The sequence below is a fragment of the Anolis carolinensis genome, chromosome 2, assembly GCF_035594765.1.
Source record: "Anolis carolinensis isolate JA03-04 chromosome 2, rAnoCar3.1.pri, whole genome shotgun sequence".
NCBI lineage: Eukaryota > Metazoa > Chordata > Lepidosauria > Squamata > Dactyloidae > Anolis > Anolis carolinensis.
In genome coordinates this window covers 241,231,101-241,251,702 of record NC_085842.1, presented here as the reverse complement: position 1 = coordinate 241,251,702, position 20,602 = coordinate 241,231,101, and the positions used below count along the sequence as shown (strand labels likewise).

Below are 20,602 nucleotides of genomic sequence, written 5' to 3'. Positions count from 1 at the left end.
TTTGTTTAGATCTTAGTTTCTTCCAATATCTCTTCGTTCTGATTTAAAATGAGCCCGGCCAGCAGTTAATGCAGGGCTTGCGCCCGCTTCCCGACTCGCGGTTCGCGGACCTCCACGGCTTGATGTATCCTTCGGGTCGTACCTCTTCCAAGATACTTCCCGCCGGATCAGTCGCCCTACGGAGGCTTGCGTCCCCCCCCGGTTCGATCCCCGGGGAGAGGGGAGCTAAAAGCTCTTACCCAACCGCTTGGTCAGTGGCTTGCTGGAGGAGCTTCAGCAAGTCCGTCCTGCCGCCATCGTGGCTCACCTCTTCTACAGTCTTTAAAGGTACAGGAGCCCTCTTCAGTTCACTAAAGCAAATATATGTGTTGAAGACCTCGATTTTGCAACCGAGGTGAATTTTATATACGCCTATCTCATGTACTATTCCCCTCAGTCACCTGGGCCTGTAGAGCTGAGAGCATGAAGAGGAGTACCAGCCATACTCACAATAAAAAGATTCCTCCCTCCTCCCATCATTTGATATGTAATTTGAGGCCATTTTACTGCGTACCAAGTGCTCAGTGCGTTATTCTGTTTTGAGCACAAGAGGTACTCTCATCAAATAAAAAAATACAGAAACATATGCAACGTGAGCATGATCTAGGCCTCTTTCCAGGTAACAGCTATTTGTAGCGACCTAATACGTGTATCCACCCCTTTCATTGCCCTGTTTGATGAAAGCATTTACAAGCGTAAGATACTTAAATACTGCATGTGGCCAAGCAATATCTAGCTGCCATTCTCAACTCCTCTGCAAAGCTGATTATAATTTCTGGGCTTCCTACTAAGAAATAATTACTATCAAACCAATCTGAGTCTGTGGTGTAGCTATCCCAACAGGATGCTTGGGCTCTATGTTTCCCTCAAAGAGCTCTTTTTTGACTTCCCTGCTTACAATACTCCTGGGCCCTTCCGAACTGCAATAAAAACTCATTTTTAGAGCTTAGTAAAGCTCCTGGTGGCACAGTGAGTTAAACCACTGAGCTGCTGAACTTGCTGACCAAAAGGTTGGTGGTTTGAATCTGGGTAGCGGAGTAAGCTCCCGCTGGTAGCCCCAGCTTCTGCCAACCTAGCAGTTCGAAAACATGCAAATGTGAATAGATCAATAGGTCCCACTCCGATGGGAAGGTAACAGTGCTCCATGCAGTCATGCCGGCCATATGACCTTGGAGGTGTCTATGGACAACACCAGCTCTTCGACTTAGAAATGAAGATGAGCATCAACCCCCAGAATAGGACACAATTAGACTTAATGTCAGGGGAAAACCTTTACCTTTACTCTAAAGCCAATCTATTTGGTAATTCCAGTGACACACTGCACAGTTGCATTAGCCACACTGCAAGGGAAAAGGCTATGGTGGAGAAGTAGAGCACAAATGCAGTATTTTCTTTCTGTTAATACACTACGGAAGAAGCACAGTCCAGGAGATGGGGATGGCAGAACTAAATAGTGATGAAAGTTGCTGCCACTGAAATTTAAGAGCTGACATTTCTTCTACATGTTTCTAAGCACAGTTAACAAAAATGTTAAATGTCTTGTTGAAGGCTTTCATGGCCGGAATGACTGGGTTGCTGTCCGTTTTAAGGGCTGTACGGTCATGTTCCAGCTGCATTATCTCCTGACATTTCACCTGCATCTGTGGCTGGAATTTTCAGACCTCTGAAGATGCTGGCCACAGATGCAGGTGAAACGTCAGAAGATAATGCAGCTGGAACATGGCCATAGAGCCCGAAAAACTCATAGCAACCCAAAAATGTTAAAGGTGTACAAAATTACACAGGGCATGGGGATCCAACAAGTGTCTGTGACATTCACGAAACTACCTTAAACACAGCATTTGGAATTATAAAAGCAGCACTACTGGCCAGGGGAAAGGGTGTTGTTTTTGTGTGCTTTCAAGCTAATTCCAATGTATGGTGACCATACCACAGGTGTTCCTGGTGCTGAGAGTATGTGAATCGCCCATTAATTTTTCACAGTTGAATAAATCATCCAAATTATAGTCCAACACAAAGGTGCAGGAAAATAAATCATTTAAGAAGGTGTTATACCCCCTTTGAAAGATGTGCTTAGGAAAAGACATCTGGCTATGTTCTACAACTATGCCACAACTACACATTTATTTCCATCATGTCGAAAGACAATTTAATTTCCAGCAAACAAAGAGCCCTGGTTTGCTTTGGGCCACCCTCTAATAGGCTTCAAGTAAGTTGCTAAGTAGGTAAGTAAGTTACCTTTGCATATAGACCTACTCTCCTTGTCTCAAGATCTTCAAGATGTGTGTTGCACTACATGTCATGCTGGCTGGGTAAGATGGCAGTGCACCACAACTGGTGGGCAATGGAAAATTACAGGAATGGACAGGGACAAAACCTGAAGAACAATGAAAATTCTTCCCAAGTCAGCACAGCATTATATACAAGGAGGATTTACTTTATATGCTTTATACCTCTGAAGAGACACTCATTCGTGAATTAATGCAATTCCTATAAAACAAAATAATAATGGAATATATACTGCCTTATTTAAACATATGACTGGCATCAGCAGTGCAAGGGCCTGGGATTCTGCCAAAGAGAGAGCTTTGAAATCCTCCTTTTTAGGACTGCATCATTCTGGTTGTCCATAGAGAGTGTTGCAAAGACCATTATCAGTCTCCACCCCTCCTTGTCTAGTGAATCTCTAATCCCCTGTGTGAACTAGCAGCAATAAATAGCAATCTTACTGGAAAACTTAACTTGCCAAAATATAACAGGATGCTGAAATATTATGGCATTATCAGATATTCACAGTCTTAACTATATACAATAGGAATTTATTTCTGTTATATAATAAATGTTATTGTTTAAGAGATTGGCCCTTCCTCTGAGGCCCCTTCTACACTGCCATATAAAATCCAGATTATCTGCTTTAAACTGAATTATATGGCAGTGTAGACTTATATAATCCAGTACAAAGCAGATAATGTGAATTATCTGCTTTGATAATCTGGATTATACGGCAGCGTAGAAAGGGTCTGGGATAGTGAGATTCCATTGTGGAAAGAGAATTTGAACCCCAGTCTCCTAGTGTCTCAGTCGAACACTCAAACCACTATACCATGCTAACTCTCATGTATAATGTATAATAATAATAATAATAATAATAATAATAATAATAATAATAATAATAATAATAATAATAATGTGTAAGAGGAACATATGTACCTCGTTTCAACTGAAATTTGTGAGCATTTCTTGATGGACTTGTACTTTGTCTTGCACTTCGAAATTGTACCTGTGATGGGCTTTGTTCACCAAATGTTTTAGAAGTATCTACCTAAAAAAAATGAAGGAAAAAAATACCAAGGTGGAATTCCTGATGCAACAGAAATGAGATCTGGACACAAATGTAAAGGATTTCCCCGCTCTAATCCCTCTGATATTTGTTATGATTGTTATGACTGACTTCTCTGTTGTTTAAAAATAAAAGCAGTTATCTAATTTAAGACCTGTAATGAATTAAACAGGTACTCTGATATTCTAAGAAAACTGAGGCTCCTTTTACACTGCCATATCATCCAGATTATCAAAGCAGATAACCCACATTATCTGAACTGGATTATATGAGCCTACACTGCCATATAATCCAGTTCAAAGCAGATAATCTGGATTTTATATGGCAGTGTAGAAGGGCCCTAAGGGCCCATCCACACAACCATATAACCCAGAATATCAAGGCAGAAAATATCTGCAAAAGTAGAATAGTCACAAAGGTTCAGGAGCCCATCTCCAAATAGCAAGTACAGACTATAAAGGAAGAAGGAGATAATGCCTTTAAAACTTTGCTGGGAAACACAGGGGAGGAGTATTAGCTTGTTGCCTCTTATATGCCTCAAAGTCATTATGCAGTTTGCTGCTAACTGTACCACAGAATTCCATGTGTGGAATGAAAGCAGGTGTTAAATGTGTTCAGGATCACCACCCAGAATATTTTTGGTGGTTCATTTTGACTCCAGAGCTTCTGGGGGAGATATTCACTACAAACTAAGTGAAGCAAATCAAGGCAATCTTCCAAGTATGATGAAAAAGTGTTGCAAATAAAAGACTACCCCAGATGATAATAACTGGGTCTGTGCAGACAGAGAAATCAGAAAGAATGCAGATAATAAATATCTTATGGAGGTGAATGAAATCATAGGGCTATCTTGAGCCACTCCTCATTCGATATATATTTTGGGTTTACGTTGCAATTTTACATACTTGGTTGATTTAGCATACACAAGTATAAGATTGCAGTCATCAGGAAAAAAAGCCCTATTGAACATGGTGGTACTTATTTCTGAGTAAATATGCAAAGTTTTTGTGTTGACAGGTGTTCTCAGTTGCCTTCATATGAACAAGAAACTATAAATATTTCCCAGTTTTTATTTCCCCTATAGCAAAATAAAATCTAACCCTCTTCACTTATGATTGCACACTATGTAAGTCAAATATCTGAAGAATGTATCCGTTGATGCATGCATCCGTGCTATACTGTGGAAGAACATCCAAGCATTTGGAATCAACCATTTTCACAGACACCCACAAAAAAGCCACACACATACATGTACACTGAAACATACGTATGATGCAAAAACCTAGTGTGACTATAGCACCAATCTGTCACAACCAGAATTGTCTGAAGAGGTGATGCATGTACTGAAACTCTTTTGCAACAACTGAAAAGGCATCCTAAGACATATTCGTTCATGTCATTTAAATATGCTTTAGTTGTAAACTTGGGCCAGTTCTTGAGATTATTTGGAGCACCAGTCCAGAAAATTGCATTGGATAGACTGCATCAGATCTAGTTTCTTAGATTTGGTTATCATGGTTTTCTATGGGCAAGCAGATGGCAACTGGTACTGTATATGGCTTACAGTACACAAAAACTAGAGTGACAGGGTAAAACTGATGCTATTTTTGGAATCAGCAGGTGAAATATACCCAGAAAAAGAGCTAACATTTGAGGTACAAAAATGTATGCTGACCAGTGTTTTTAATACCTTGCTCTCTACAATGCTAGAAATCAGTAGGAAAATTCAATTGGAAGGGGCAGAATTCTTGTTTGGAAGACCAGTGCCTTCATTCCCCCTGCCCTTAAGTTACAGCCCTGTACAGGAGTCAGTAACAAAGGAAACCAACCAAAATGTATAAAATAAAACAGTAATTTGATGCTAATTCATCCTGTCACACATAAACCTGTAAAAAACAAGCTCTGAGAGATATGTGCATGAGCAAAGTTTCTTCCCAACTACCAACAGCTTTGTTGCCTGCAGCTCTAAAAATAAAAACTTATTGCCCAAATGGCCTCTCCAAATTAATTGTACTGATGTAATAGTCTGCTCTATTGAACCTTGGTATAATACATGGTAATTACTCCTACAGTTGATGATCTCTAGACTATGAAAATTTGTGGGAGGTCAAAATTGTTGTCCTTCCCAGCATTAGGTTTCTATATTAACAGCATGATGTAATGCTCAGGCATGGCCACAAAAGTTTATTTTTCACTGGGAGTTTGCACAGACAGGACCAGGACTTAGAAGCCTCCAAGATGACTGTGATACACAAGTCCAGATTCACTTTCCATATTTCTCAAAGAAAGATACTTCTTAGCATGAGATGATAGGTTTCTCAAAGTCTTAAAGACAAGCAAGACAACATCAAAATCTCCAAGACAACTATGGTGTCAAAATGGCATCAAGTTCTCACTGCTAACTTTGTTTTTTCTGGTGGTTCCACCAGAACAATATTCCTGATCACCAGAATGCTGATCACAGTGTACTTGGAGGCCTTTTGACATTGTTAAATACTAATGGTAACATCAATGTGAACTAGGTCCATTTATAATTATTTTGCCCCCTGCATTGATAACTAAAATTAATTCCAAATTGGAGCCTGTCATGAATTGAAAACTTATTTTAATGGAGTTTGTCTATTTCTATGACAGGACATTACCTACTTTGCAAAGAGCATTCACACCAAAGTATTTTATATACAGCATTAAGCTTGCTGTCCTACTCCATTGTTCCTTTGTGATCTTGGGTGATTCTGCATTATGAGAATAAACTCTGCCAGGTTCTACCTGGCAGATAAAGCTTCAGTACTGCCCCAGAGGTGGGCTTTGTGTCTGTCCTCTGAGAAGCAGCCAAGCAAAGCACAGAAACACTATCACCAGAAGAGAAGTCACCAAGAAACAAAATGGCCCTAGTAATTACTCAGAGTATACTGCAATGCATATTGGCGGAGAGGCAGTATCATAGATCTACAGGATCTTGCCTTTATGGATTTTTAATTTTTTTTCAGATGCTCTTCCTTCGTGTACAAGTTGAGTAGCCCTTATCTGAAATGCTTGGGACAAGAAGTGTTTTGGATTTTTTCCCAGATTATACCTGTATTTGCATATGCAATCATGATCTTGGAAATGAGACCCAAAACTACCCATCAAAATCATGTATACATCTAGTACACATAGCTTGAGGGTAATTTTATCCAACATTTTAAATAATTTTGTTCATGAGACAAAATTTGTTTACACTGAACAATCAGAAACAATAGTATCAGTATTTCAACCACCATGTGAAGAATTTCAGATTTCAGATTCTGGATAAGGGATGCCCAACTGTACCTGGAAAAAAGGTACACTGATCAGTGCCTAAATATTACCTTCACTACTTCATATTAGTAGGACTTACATGTCTAACTACAAAAGGTGGCCTGTGGTCTGCTTCTGTTTTGAATTTAATGGACCTCGGGTTCAGAAGAGAGAACTGAGACTGACTTTTGGTGAAGTTCTCATTGAGATGTTTTACTGGGCTTGGAGATGGAGATCGGGATCTTAGATGTCTTGTAAATCTCTTGCAGCTTTTACTCTTTGCCATCCTAGATCGTGTGGGTGAGACACTCTTTCGCCGTGGTGATGCTGAGGCAGTCCTTTGCATCCTGGTTTTAGTTCTGCCCTGCAAAGTAGATTAAATGGCAACACTTCCTGCCTAAACACCACAAGTTATCAAATGTACTAGTTAGAGAGGTCAAACAGAAGTGACAAAAGGCCCTTCCACACAGCCATATAACCCAGAATATCAAGGCTAAATAACCCACAGTATCTGCTTTGAACTGGATTATCTGAGTCCATACTGCCATATATCCCAATTCAAAGTAGATAATGTGGGATTTTATTCAGATGTGTGGAAGGGGCCAAAGAAAAAAATCAAAATACAGACTGAGGCCCCTTCTACATTACCATATAATCCTGATTACAAAAGCAAATAATCCTCACTATCTGCTTTGAACAGAATTATATGTCTACACTGCCATATAATCCAGTTTAAAGTAGATAATCTGGATTTTATATGGCAGTATAAAAGGGGCCTGGGTATCCCTTCTCCAAAATGCTTGAGAGCCAAAGTGCTTTGGATTTTGGGGTTTTTTTGGGAGGGGGTTGGATTATCAAATACCTATGATCGCCTCGGTGGCGAAGTGTGTTAAAGCACTGAGCTGCTGAACTTGCAGACTGAAAGGTCCCAGGTTCAAGTGAGCGCCCGCTGTTAGCTCCAGTTTTTGCCAACCTAGCAGTTCGAAAACATACCAATGTGAGTAGATCAATAGGTACCACTCCGGCGGGAAGGTAACGGTGCTTCATGCAGTCATGCCGGCCACATGACCTTGGAGGTGTCTATGGACAACGCTGGCTCTTCGGCTTAGAAATGGAGATAAGCACCAACCCCCAGAGTCAGACATGACTGGACTTAACGTCAGGGGAAACCTTTACCTTTACCTATGATTGCATTTATGTATGAAATGAGATATCTTGGATGTGAGGCTCAAGTCTAAACATGCAATTCATTTATGTGTCATACACACCTTATACACATAGCCTAAAAGCACTTTTATTTTAATCATTTTGCATGAAACATAATCTGTGTGCATTAAATCATCAAAAAGCAAAAGCGTCACTATCTCAGCTGCCCAGGTGGACAATTTCAGATTTTGGATTTCTGCATAATGGACGCTCAACCTGTTGCAGGTATCTCATCTCTGACTACATGTTAACAACATATAATCCAAATAATTAGAAATAATTCTGAATGAAGTAGGCACTTTTATCCCATAACCACTGCCATGTCAGCAATAAAAAGGTAACCATGAAGGCTATGAACCTCCCTATTAATCAAATAAATCATACAGTTTAAAGCACCAAACTGAAGTGATGACATAAGTGAGGGAAAGCCAACACTGCTGGATCAGACTAGCGGACCATCTATTGCAGAATTTAGTTTCTAATCACAGCCAAACAGATAGGCATAAATTACCCTATATTTTTAATGCTTTTTACTCATCAGATTTTATAATGTAGTAAGTGTATGTGAAGTGTTACATTACATTATGTATATTTAAGTTTTTAACTCTTGGTTATTTTTTGGTTTGTCGTTATAAGTTATACTCAGGTTGTTTTTACTTATTGTTTTTGATTTGATTTGTTGTTTGTTTTTCGGCATTGAATGTTTACCACCTTTGTTGGAAACCACCCTAAGTCCCCTTTGTCAGAAAGACAAAAGCAGAGCTAGACAGCCATGGTTATCTCTGACTTTTTGTTTCCAACATAATTTTAATTCCAATGTATCTCAATACAATGTATTTGTAAATGTGATCAAAGGAATGAGCTGCACTCCCAATATTTGCTCTGAGGCCAATGGTTGGTTTGTGTGTGAGTGTGTGTGTAATTATCATATTAAAATGGGGAAAATGTTTGATTACAAGAAGGGCGGTGCCAGAATGAAATAAATAGAAATAATTATTCTGTCCTTCTGTATCTATTTAATGCTAATCTGATAACACTGCATTTAGAGGTTTATCCCTTTAAAAAGTTATTCATTTCCAGGCAAGGCAAAAAGTGTTGGTTATTTCCTTTAAAGCCCTACATGGTTTGGGTCCTAGCAATTTATAAAAACAATCCAGTGAAAGGAAAATAAATATTTATGGTTGATTGGTTATAAGTATTTATGAGAACAAGTTATGTATAAGAAGTGTTTGCAACTACCAGTTTGTGGACTGCTTGACTACTACCTCTGCACAGAAATATGAAGAATATTTCTCCATTCTTGGATTTGGATGATGAGTAGAAATCTACAAATTTCTCCAAAAAAAAAAAGTGAGAAAACAATCCGCCAGTCATCTTCAAACAAAAAGATAGAATTGTGATAGCTTTCTGATACTGAAGCTATTTAGAGAGCTCTGGATAAGGTTTAAGAGATCTGATTGGATCCAAAATTAATCATAGTATGATTTGAGACATACTAGGTGCATTAATGTAATGTAATGGGAGAGATACTAGATGTAATCAAACACAGTTACTTTCCTGTGTGAATTAATTAGCTAAGATTACTTACACGATACCATGTTCTGGGCAGAAGTGGAAGTTCTGTAATTGTTGTTCTTGTGGAAAACTCTAATTTTGGTGCAATGCCCTTAGGAAAAAATGGAAGGAGAAATCTGTGAAGACATGTACTCAACAGCCACGATTTGAAAGAATCACGTGAGATTAAAGAACAGCGTGTTTTTCAGTATGTTACTATCATCTTGGTTTGAAGATGTTATTCTCATCTTGGTTTGAAAAGAGCACATAAGATTAAAGAACAGCGGTACAGTATTTTTCATCGTAATATGAGACATCACTCATACCAAGATGAATTTAAGTTGCCAATTAATATATACAAAATCTTGCCAGTAACTTGGAAGTAAATGTCACTGAACTCAAGTCAGCTCCCCACTTTCATGAGAGTCAGGGGTGCAACCTCTATAACCAAAGTAGAAAAAACACAAATATCTCTGGGAGAGAAATGGGGCACCACTGCTATGGCTCAGCAGGGGGGGGGGGGGGGGGGAGGTGACACAAACTACCCACCATTGAAAGAAGAGGAGGCGCAAGATCCAAGCATAATTTCAATTCACCAGTGGATCCTGGACCCTTTTCTTCTTCCAGCACACCATGTTTGCCTGTTTCATCCAGGTAAAGGAAGGGGGGTACCAGGAGGACACAGAAACATGTGACACACAGGAAAAGGCACTAGCCCTATATACATCCACAATGTCACTTATGCTGTAGATCTGGCTCCTTTTCCTCTTTTTGTGCACTGCATTTTTCTTTTCCCCTACAACCTCTCTTTCCTTCTGCGGGTGAAAAAGACATTCATACAGGGAGAGGAAAAGGAGACAGATTTGCATAGTAAGTGAAGCAATGTTTGGGGATGTTCTTCCTCTTCCTGCATGCTGCAAGTGTCTGTTTCACCTGGATTAAGAGAAGTGTACTGGGTAACGGAGAAATACGTGGCATGCTCAGTTTTCAAACAGACTCACCTGCTTGCCTCCTGACAACAGAGCTGCTACATACATGATAATATGGCAGTCCCAATTTCAGGAGGCAACACAGGGAATGATGACTCCCACTGCAGGCATAGCTGCCCTGTGTACTTTCACACAGAGTCCCATATTCAGTAAATGAAGGGAGTCATCATTTTCTACACAGCATTTTGCACATTCTGTACACAAATTGCACAATACACAGCAGGAAAGTTTTATAACATGCCTGCCACTGCTAGATTCAAAGTAATAATGCATGCAGCATAACCATCCTTTTCTGATATCCCCTCAGGGATTGATATTCTAAAAGAAACATCCTACACACAGCAAAGTACAGGCAGTTCCTAAGTTATGAACATATAGAGAGGGGGGCTAGCTTTGGATAGCATAGGGAAGGGTTAACACTCCTGTGGTGCTTGTTTTGCCCCTGTTCAGAAGATTTCACCTCATTTTCTGTCCCTGTGATAATTGGATGTTGAAAAATTTGGCTTGTTATGGAAACACGGATTGGAGACACCTTTTTCATCGTGATAACTCTTTCAGGAGTAAATTTCTCTTCGAGGGGTAGATTTCTCTCACTTCCTGTCGTCTCACTCCTGTTCTTAACTATGAGTAGTTTGTAAGTTGGATGTTTGTAACTTTGGGACTTCCTGTACTGCAAACATGTACATTTGAATTATAATCCTAGCTCGCATCCCCAAGAAATATCAGGTCCTAAAAAAGATGGAGAACTTAGCAGTACACATTTAATTAAATGTTGGGTGTAATTATTTGTTTACTATGTGTATATCCTATATTTTTACCAAAAGGTTCCAGTGATACGCACTCAAAGCACATTTTAATCTTGGCCTAGTTCAGTGAGTGCCTTTTAATGTGACTTTGATGCATTTCTATGATACTTTGTGATATATTACGTTCAAGGATTGTTGTGTGTCACAACCTCTGAGGATGTGTGCCATAGATGTGGCCGAAATGTCAGGAGAGAATACTTCTGGAACATGGTCATACAGCCCAGAAAACACACAACAACCCTGTGATTCCGACAACACATATTACATTCAAGTTTGCAAACACCTTCATGAAAAAGTAGTTGGGAGATTCTAGGCATTGCTTGAAAAGGCAGATGCTGTTAAATAGCTGCTTTGTTTGTTGACTTGAGCAATTTTTACATAGAAACAGAAAGCAAATAGTGTGAATGAATCAAGATAAATAAGAAGACAAAGGGTTACTGCAAGTTACTAGGAAATTATTTCTTAGTACATTTTGGATAATATTAGGTGATATTAGCTAAAATATAATAATTCATGTCAAAATCAGAGCACTAAACCAGCACACGACAACATCGTTTCCTCTTTGGTAAATGCACAATCAATTCTATTCCATAATAACTCACTGGGAAGGATGGAGGTGTGTTCATTAATAACTCTCTGTCCACTCCAGGATATGGAGGAGTCAGTTTGGGCTCAGGAAATAAAAAATCTCGAGTGTTCTCTTCATAGTTGGCAAGATCTTCTTTCTCTGAAAAATAAAATAAAAGAGGTAAAATAAAATAAACAGTATTGGGACAAGCTCATGCCCCCCCAAACACACAGTCTCTTCATCTCGACTCTAGACTTTCCCTCATAATTATGGAGCATAGCCTATTATTCCAAGGAGCATTCATTGATGCCACATTCTATATCTGCACATAATAAGCCAAAACCTTTGCCTTATTAAACAACAGTGTGAAAATGCAACATGGTTGTACACAGCTGGTCACACAAATGGATAAAGAAAGCCAGCAGCCAAATTCTTAAAGCAGAATCATGAATTTTATTCTGAAAGCAAGCCTTTAAACTAGGATTCGTTACTGAGTCATGAATTCTGATTTGTTTGGACATTGATGGATATCCTGCCCTTTCTCCTAACAGCTCAGGGTAACTAACAATTTCACATACAAATGCATAGCTAGAATCACAAATAACCTAAACTTCCAATTCCAAAAATCACAAAATTGTATGTCTACATAAATCTAAAATAATTTGCTTCTATGCCACAAAAGCAAAACAAGCGACAGAAGTCAAACCAAATTATAAATCAAAACTATATTTACAAAGCTAAGATGCGGGTTCTCTAGAGGAGGGGTTCTCAAACTTTTTCAGCCGCGGAGCCCTTTTTGAAGCAAAAGTTTCTTGTGGAGCCCCAATAAATGTTTATATATTATATATAATGTATGTATATCAGGCATGGGCAAACTTTTTGACCAGTGGAAGTCACCAGGAACAATCCAGTCCAACCACCTTTTGCCGTGCAGGAAAACCACAATCAAAGCACCCCCTGAATGAAGGGAGAGAAATAGGGTTTTGGAAGGAAGGAAAAGGTAAGGGAAATGATCTGGGTGGTGGGGAAAGTGAGGAAAAAAGGCTTTTGGCTGCAAGGAAGGGGGAGGAGCAGGAAAGAGGAGAGAAAGCTTGGAGAAGGAGGGAACCGCCAAGCCCCTCAGTAGCTTTTGCGGAATCCCAAGGGCTCCCTGGAGCACACTTTGAGAACCTCTGCTCTAGAATAATAATAATGTGTTTTTAAAATATTCTCAATAGAAACTTTCCAATACCTTTACAGAAGAAAAAGTATTTAAACAAAGACCACCACCCCCACCCACCCACACACACACACACACAATGGGAAAAGAGAATAGAAAAAGAACGTAATTTTCATTGACTTTTTGTCTTTCTTCACAGTAGTTACACATTTTACTATATAATGTAACTTCTCCAGCTAAATTACTATTTATCCACTCCTGCTTAACTAAACCTATTAATTATCAAAACCTATAGTTAGCATGTTAGTGTATTTTTATTTTTCTGCAAAAAGACAACAGAAAAGGTTCATAGTCCTTCAAAAATTTCACAAATTACTTTTCTCTACTCTACACAGTTAGAATTACATTTTTTTTCATTTCTGTCTATACAATAATCTTGCTGTCATGTATAGTAATCTTCTGTATTTCTTCTGTTTGTTCATTCATCAGTCCTAGTAAAATCAGTTCACGTTTCAATTAGATATTTACCTTCAGACTCTTCTTTATCAATGTATTTACATTCTTAGCATTCCCACAAATCCACCACTTATGAAGGGCCGGGGAGGCCTTTCTCTTGCTCCCACCACTGTCTGTTGTGACTGCGCCTTCAGGGATTATGGTTGATGGGGATGGAATTCGAAGAGGAAGAAAAAACCCTCGTGATGAGGGTTCACTGGAGGAGTTGCGCAGGAAGCGACTTAGAGAGCTATATGGGGGATCTTCTGAGGAAGATTCAGATGGGGAGATGGATGCTGAAGAACAGGTGTTGCTGAGGCGCCATTGGGATCTCTGTGTTTCCATGAAGACTGGACTTGGACTATGATTTGAATCTGCTGTTATCACCTAGCTTGGCTCTAGCTGTGTCTTATCGTGGACCTGTTTTGGATGACTGCACCCTCTTCAAACCTTGGATCGGAATTTGACCTTGCTACTGCCTTCGCCCTGTGATTGATGACTACAGGATTGACTCCTGGCTTGCTCTTTGGACACCGCTGTTATCTCCTGACCTGACCTTGGAATCCCGGACGACGTCTTTTCACCATCCTTTTGGAGCCTTCGGCTTTATCCACATTGTGGAAGCAGTCTACTGCATTCTTAGTTTGTTTGTTTGTTTCCTGACCAATTTGGTGTTTTCTTTTGGGAACTGTTCCTTTGAAAACTACAGAGCCGGCTGGCAGGGCTTGGACTCAGAAAGTGCAGTTTGCACTAAGTTTGTTTAGCTTTGTTTTTACCTGCTTGTGTTGCTGAATTATATTTTTGTTTGAACTGCTCTTGAAGCACTGATAGTGAAGTGTTTCAAGGTTTTTTCTGTGTTAACATTACCTTTTGGCTTATCTGCTGAATAAACTCTATTTTTGTTCGCTAATTGGCATCTGACTCTTGACACTGTCACAAGCACAGTTGGTGGGGACGAAAGAGAGGGCCTTCTCAGTGGCTCTGGAACTCCCTCCCCAGGGAAATTAGGCTATCACCCACTCTGTCCATCTTCCACAGGGACCTGAAAACCTGGATGTTCCAGTGTGCATTTGATAATGGTCATGTCCCTGTCTATGAACGCCCAGCCCTAATTAGCCGTTAGACTGTACTCAGCACTTTGCCCCCAGCCCTGGGCCTTTAGTCTGCTTTTTGCCGCCCCAAGTTCCTTTGGGAAGATGATGACAGGATATAAAATAAAAGTTATTACAGTAGAGTCTCACTTATCCAAGCTAAACGGGCCGGTAGAAGCTTGGATAAGCGAATATCTTGGATAATAAGGAGGGATTAAGGAAAAGCCTATTAAACATCAAATTAGATTATGATTTTACAAACTAAGCACCAAAACATCATGTTATACAACAAATTTGACAGAAAAAATAGTTCAATACGCAGTAATGTTCTATTGTAATTACTGTATTTACGAATTTAGCATCAAAATATCATGATATATTGAAAACATTGGCTACAAAAATGGCTTGGATAATCCAGAAGCTTGGATAAGCGAGGCTTGGATAAGTGAGACTCTACTGTATTATGATAATATATCCCAGCATGTTGCACACAATTCCAACATACATTTGAAAGCCCTTTATGCATTTTATGAAGTCAAATACCAATATCATTTAATAAAATTCTCCTGAAGTACATAAATTTCATTTCCTTTCAAATATGTTTTAAATACAGAATGAAGGGTGTGACTAAATAGCGCATCTGCTTGTTAGTTCAATTGAAATGTGTGTGTGTGCCATCAAGTTGCCTGTTAATTTATAGCAAAACCTTATAAATTTCATAGGGCTTTCTTAGGTAAGGAATACTCAGAGGTCTTTTTGCCATTTTTTTCTCTGAAATATGGCCTACAGCCAGGTGGTTCAACCATTAGGCAAAGTACACTGTTTCTGAAGGTGCCATCCTCTAGGGGGCGCAGTTGAGGCACACTTGCGTGCACGCATGCATGCATGCATGTGCACACACACACACACCCCGCCTCCTCCTCCCAGGGTCGCGCAATTCTCACCTGCTACAGGTGCTGTTGCCGCCATTGCCGCTTCCTCCCCCAAAGGAAAAGTTTGTTCTTTGGCTCCTGGGCTGGACAGCTCAGGAGATGGCAGCAGCGGCTCCCCTGGCCTCAAAGCGGCCAGCATCGGCGGTGATGGCCCCGGCGCGCCCATCCCAGGTGGTGAAGGCAGGAAGAAGGGAAGGAGGGAGGGAGTGGCTAGGGCCTTGCTGGGGCCTGGCAAGGGATCTGGGTAATCTGCGTCCACACTTTTATATAATATAGTTCAAAGCAGATATTGTGGATTATCTGCCTTGATATTCTGGGTTATATGGCTGTGTGGAAGAACCCTTAGGGCTCTTCCACACAGCCATATAACCCAGAATATCAAAGCAGAATAACCCACAATATCTGCTTTGAACTGGGTTATCTGAGTCCACACTGCCCTATATCCCAGTTCAATGTTTGGTGCTAAATTTGCAAATATAATAATTCCTACATAACATTACCATGTATTGAACTGCTTTTTCTGTTGATTTGTTGTAAAACATGATGTTTTGGTGCTTAATTTATAAATCATAATGTAATTTAATGTTTAATAGGCTTTTCCTTAATCCCTCCTTTTAATCCAACATTTTCGCTTATCCAACACTTTTATTTTTCAGTGATTGATTGGGGGGGGGACAAAATTCTGTTCACTTACACTTGAAAATTACCTAGGGCCGGCCCTGCCTACAGCCTAGGATTTGGCAATGGTATCCGATCCAAGTGCTAACCAATACTGATCCTGTTTAGTGGAGCCCCCAGTGGCACAATGAGTTAAACGCTAGTGCTGGCAGGACTGCTGACTGGCAGGTCAGCCATCGAATTCAGGGAGAGCAGGGTGAGCTCCCTCTATCAGCATCAGTTCCCCATGTGGAGACATGAGAGAAGTCTCCCACAAGGATGGTAAAATATCAAACATCCAGGCATCCTTGCAGACAGCCAATTCTCTCACACCAGAAGCGACTTGCGGTTTATCAAGTTGCTCCTGATATGAAAAAAAAATCCTGTTTAGTTTCCAAGATCAGAAAGAACCCGGTGTCTTTAGGGTATGTAGACCACCTTGCCTTCAAATCTCAAACATTTGTATGTCACACCTATTAACTCTTCCTTTTGTATTCAACACGAGGGGGGAAAGGCCCTTTAATCTGTATTTTGGTGCATCTCAGTGATCTTTAATGAAAATTAAAATCACCTAAAAGTCACTATAATGAAATATTCTAGCAACCACTACATTGAGGGTAAGAACATAAAAACATCTGGTTCTATAAAATTAGAAAGAACACTGTTCTTACTTGTTTAGCCAGGTTTGTGAGAAGGATGCCAGAATGGCCACTCCTGTCTAGTCCAAAATACCAAGGAACACTCTTGAAAATCAAATGACTCACCAAGCTTATTCCCACCGATTTAGTTGTTGTGATTATTAATGTGCTGAGTTGCAAGGAAGAAATGAAGGGCAGAAGTTCAGTTCTGCCATTCTTCTGGAAGGGAAGACTTGGCTCAGCACAGCAAAACCAGAACATGATGCCATCTTTAGCTTTTGGCTGGCTAGTTCCAAAGCTTCCATTCTATTTTGAGTTAGGAATGACCACAAATTTCAGTGTTAAACCACCCAGCTGATTTGTGGGCATGATTCAAAATAATGTGGCATCAGGGAATAAGAACTATTAAGCCCATATTCATTATGATTATCATGATTTATTCTCTGTTTCTTGGCAACTACTTGTATAGACATAACAGATATCAATAAGTCAATACGGCGAAAGCAGAGTGCTAAGCAGATTATCCAAAGTAGTTATCCCTACCCATTCCAAAATAAAATGACCCGTTTCTAAAACAAATATCCAAGTGAGGAATCTTTAGCAGAAACTTTCCTTTTTTGTTGTATTCATGAAGACCCAAAACTCATACTTGTGGAACGCAGACTAATTGAGACATATTCCTTAATTTGTTTTATTCATCATTGGGACATCCACATCTGCATTCAAGGGCAATGCTAAATAGCAAGCATTGGTACTCTCACAAACTTTACTACAACTTTTATATGGTCAGATCAATCACAAAATCTGGATGGTCTCACAAGTTTCAATTGATTACACAAGCAACAAAATTAGAAAATACATGGAGCAAAGAGAGAAAAGAACAAGTTTTTTTCAGCCTAATTCAATAAATAAATAAAAATAGACGTTACTGGATAATTCAAAATTTTATTTGCACTGAGGTCAAGCAAGAGCCAACCCTCTATTAGTAGACTGTCACTATTAAGAGGAAATTGCTTTTGGAAATATTGAACGTCCTTCCATATAAATTTGTTCTATACTTCTTGTTATATCTAAAATTCTTCCGGAAACCCTGTTTCTAAGCAGCTACATCACAGCCTCTGCATTTTCATTCTGTTTATGTCAATTCTTACAAAAACTGGTTCGTCAGCAAAGAACAACTTCACTGCCCCTTAATCTGTTCAATGTACAGATACATTTTTTCACTGAAAGTGTTTTTCATTTCACATATAATCTTCGTGAACTTTTATAAGTTGTATGCACTGTTATTAGGTGGCAAAGTGCGTTAAAGCATTGAGCTGGAGACCGAAAGGTCCCAGGTTCAAACCCCGGGAGCGGCGAGAGCGGCTCCTGCCAACATAGCAGTTATTAGCTCCAGCTCCTGCCAACATAGCAGTTCGAAAACATGCCAATGTGAGTAGATCAATAGGTACCGCTCCATGCGGTCATGCCGGCCACATGACCTTGGAGTTGTCTACGGACAACGCCGGCTCTTCGGCTTAGAAATGGAGATGAACAACAACCCCCAGAGTCAGACATGACTGGACTTAACATCAGGGGAAACCTTTACCTTTACCTTATGCACTGTTATCTTTATTATTATACATGACAAAAGTACATGTTTAGATCTGTAAGCGTGAAACTATTCATTTCACAAAAGTTGTAAGCATATTTGTTCCTTATGCTGTGTGGACAGCTCAGTAAAGAGTTTTCAGTTGGTGCATCTACACATACCCAGCATCTGAGGCATGTTTGTTTGTTTGTTTGTTTATTGGATTTACACCCCACCTTTCACCTGGAATTGGATCCACAACAGCTTGGATCACCTTGGTCCATCTGCCCCTAAATCTACTCCAGTGAAACACAGAAACTGGCTACTTCTTCAAAATCTCTGCCTCTTGGGAACTCTTTCCATTCTTTCTTGTCAAAGTGAGAGTAACTGTCTGCCACAGAATTTTTGTGCCTTGTATAATATCCTGTTCTTGTAATATTGAGTATTGGCCAGATTGTATCATTACTTGGAGCAAGCATAGAATGGGTGCAAGTACGATCAGCAAGGGAAACTGCACATGAAGTAGTAAAATGTGATTGTTTTTCAAGAATCTTGTCCATCATTATCAGTCTTCTCATAAATGGATGTCTGATAAACTTTCAAGGGCACTACTTACTACTACTTACTTACTTACTACTTAGGCGATCCCTCGTCGTTCGAGGACGATGGTCTTCCAACCTTGGTATCTTGGGCGTGTGTTCTTAGGTGACTGAAGAGACCGATTCTTGACCCGCATATTCTCCCGCAGTGAGGACATCGGTTTCCAGGTGGAAGGCGGTCCCGGTCGGGGTTAGCTTGACGCTCCTTCCTCTTGGCACGTTTCTCCCTTAAGCCCTCCGTTCGTGCCTTTTCAAACTCCGCAGCACTGCTGGTCACAGCTGACCTCCAATTAGAGCGCTCAAGGGCCAGGGCTTCCCAGTTCTCAGTGTCTATGCCACAGTTTTTAAGGTTGGCTTTGAGCCCATCTTTAAATCTCTTTTCCTGCCCTCCAACATTCCGTTTCCCATTCTTGAGTTCAGAGTAGAGGAGCTGCTTTGGGAGACGGTGATCGGGCATTCGGACAACGTGGCCAGTCCAACGGAGTTGATGGCGTAAGAGCATCGCTTCAATGCTGGTGGTCTTTGCTTCCTCAAGCACGCTGACATTTGTCCGCCTGTCTTCCCAAGAGATTTGCAGGATTTTCCTGAGACAACGCTGATGGAAACGCTCCAGGAGTTTGGTGTGACGTCTGTACACAGTCCACGTTTCGCAGGCATAGAGCAGGGTTGGGAGGACAATGGCTTTATAAACAAGCACCTTGGTCTCTCTACGGATGTCCCGGTCATCAAACACTCTCTGCTTCATACGGAAAAATGCTGCACTCGCAGAGCTCAGGCGGTGTTGTATTTCAGTGTCGATGTTGACTTTTGTGGAGAGGTGGCTACCAAGGTAGCGGAAATGGTCAACATTTTCTAATGTTGCACCGTTAAGCTGTATTCCTGGCTTTGCAGAGGGATTAGCTGGTGCCTGTTGGAAGAGCACTTTGGTTTTCTCGATGTTCAGTGAGAGGCCGAGCTTCTCGTATGCTTCTGCGAAGGTGTTTAGAGTGGCTTGTAGGTCTTCTTCTGAACGCGCACAGACTACGTTGTCATCAGCATATTGGAGTTCTATAACAGATGTTGTGGTGACCTTGGTTTTGGCTCTCAGTCTGCTGAGGTTAAATAGCTTGCCATCTGTCCGATAGATGATTTCCACTCCGGTGGGAAGCTTCCCATCAACAAGGTGAAGTATCATAGCGATGAAGATGGAAAATAAGGTGGGGGCAATAACACATCCCTGCTTGACACCTGATTCAACCTTAAATGGGTCACTTTGGGAGCCGTTGCTGTCCAAGACTGTTGCCATCATGTCATCATGGAGGAGCCGCAGGATGTTCACAAATTTGTCAGGGCACCCGATTTTTTGGAGGATGGTCCAGAGAGCGCTGCGATTCACTGTGTCGAATGCCTTTGCAAGGTCAATGAATGCCATGTACAGAGGTTGGTTTTGTTCCCTGCATTTTTCTTGGAGCTGTCGAGCAGTGAAGATCATGTCCACTGTTCCTCTGGAGGGGCGGAAGCCATTCTGGGATTCTGGGAGGGTGTCTTCTGAGACAGGGAGAAGGCGGTTTGCAAGGATTCTTGCGAGGATTTTCCCGGCGGAGGTTAGAAGGGAGATACCACGGTAGTTCCCGCAGTCTGTTCTGTCCCCTTTCTTGAAAAGGGTGATGATGGTGGCATCCTTGAAGTCTGCTGGGATTT

General features: G+C 40.6%; 1 protein-coding gene across 6 annotated transcripts in view; it reads right to left on the bottom strand.

Annotated features, from left to right (window-relative positions):
• Window positions 1–20,602, bottom strand: part of spata6l (spermatogenesis associated 6 like) — a 50,834-nt gene that overhangs the window by 19,531 nt on the left and 10,701 nt on the right. For 4 of the 6 annotated variants that reach the window (XR_505595.3, XR_505594.3, XM_008103337.3 and 1 more), the window contains exons 5-8: window positions 11,816–11,940; window positions 9,453–9,530; window positions 6,759–7,022; window positions 3,250–3,361 (exon numbers count right to left, since the gene is read on the bottom strand). Coding sequence is in view for 4 of the 6 variants with exons in the window: in XM_008103337.3 (XP_008101544.2) it covers window positions 3,250–3,361; window positions 6,759–7,022; window positions 9,453–9,530; window positions 11,816–11,940 (579 nt within the window). In the remaining 2 variants the exon portion in view is untranslated. The remainder of the gene's footprint in view (window positions 1–3,249; window positions 3,362–6,758; window positions 7,023–9,452; window positions 9,531–11,815; window positions 11,941–20,602) is intronic. The other 2 variants (XM_062971952.1, XM_062971951.1) reach the window with 2 other exon arrangements.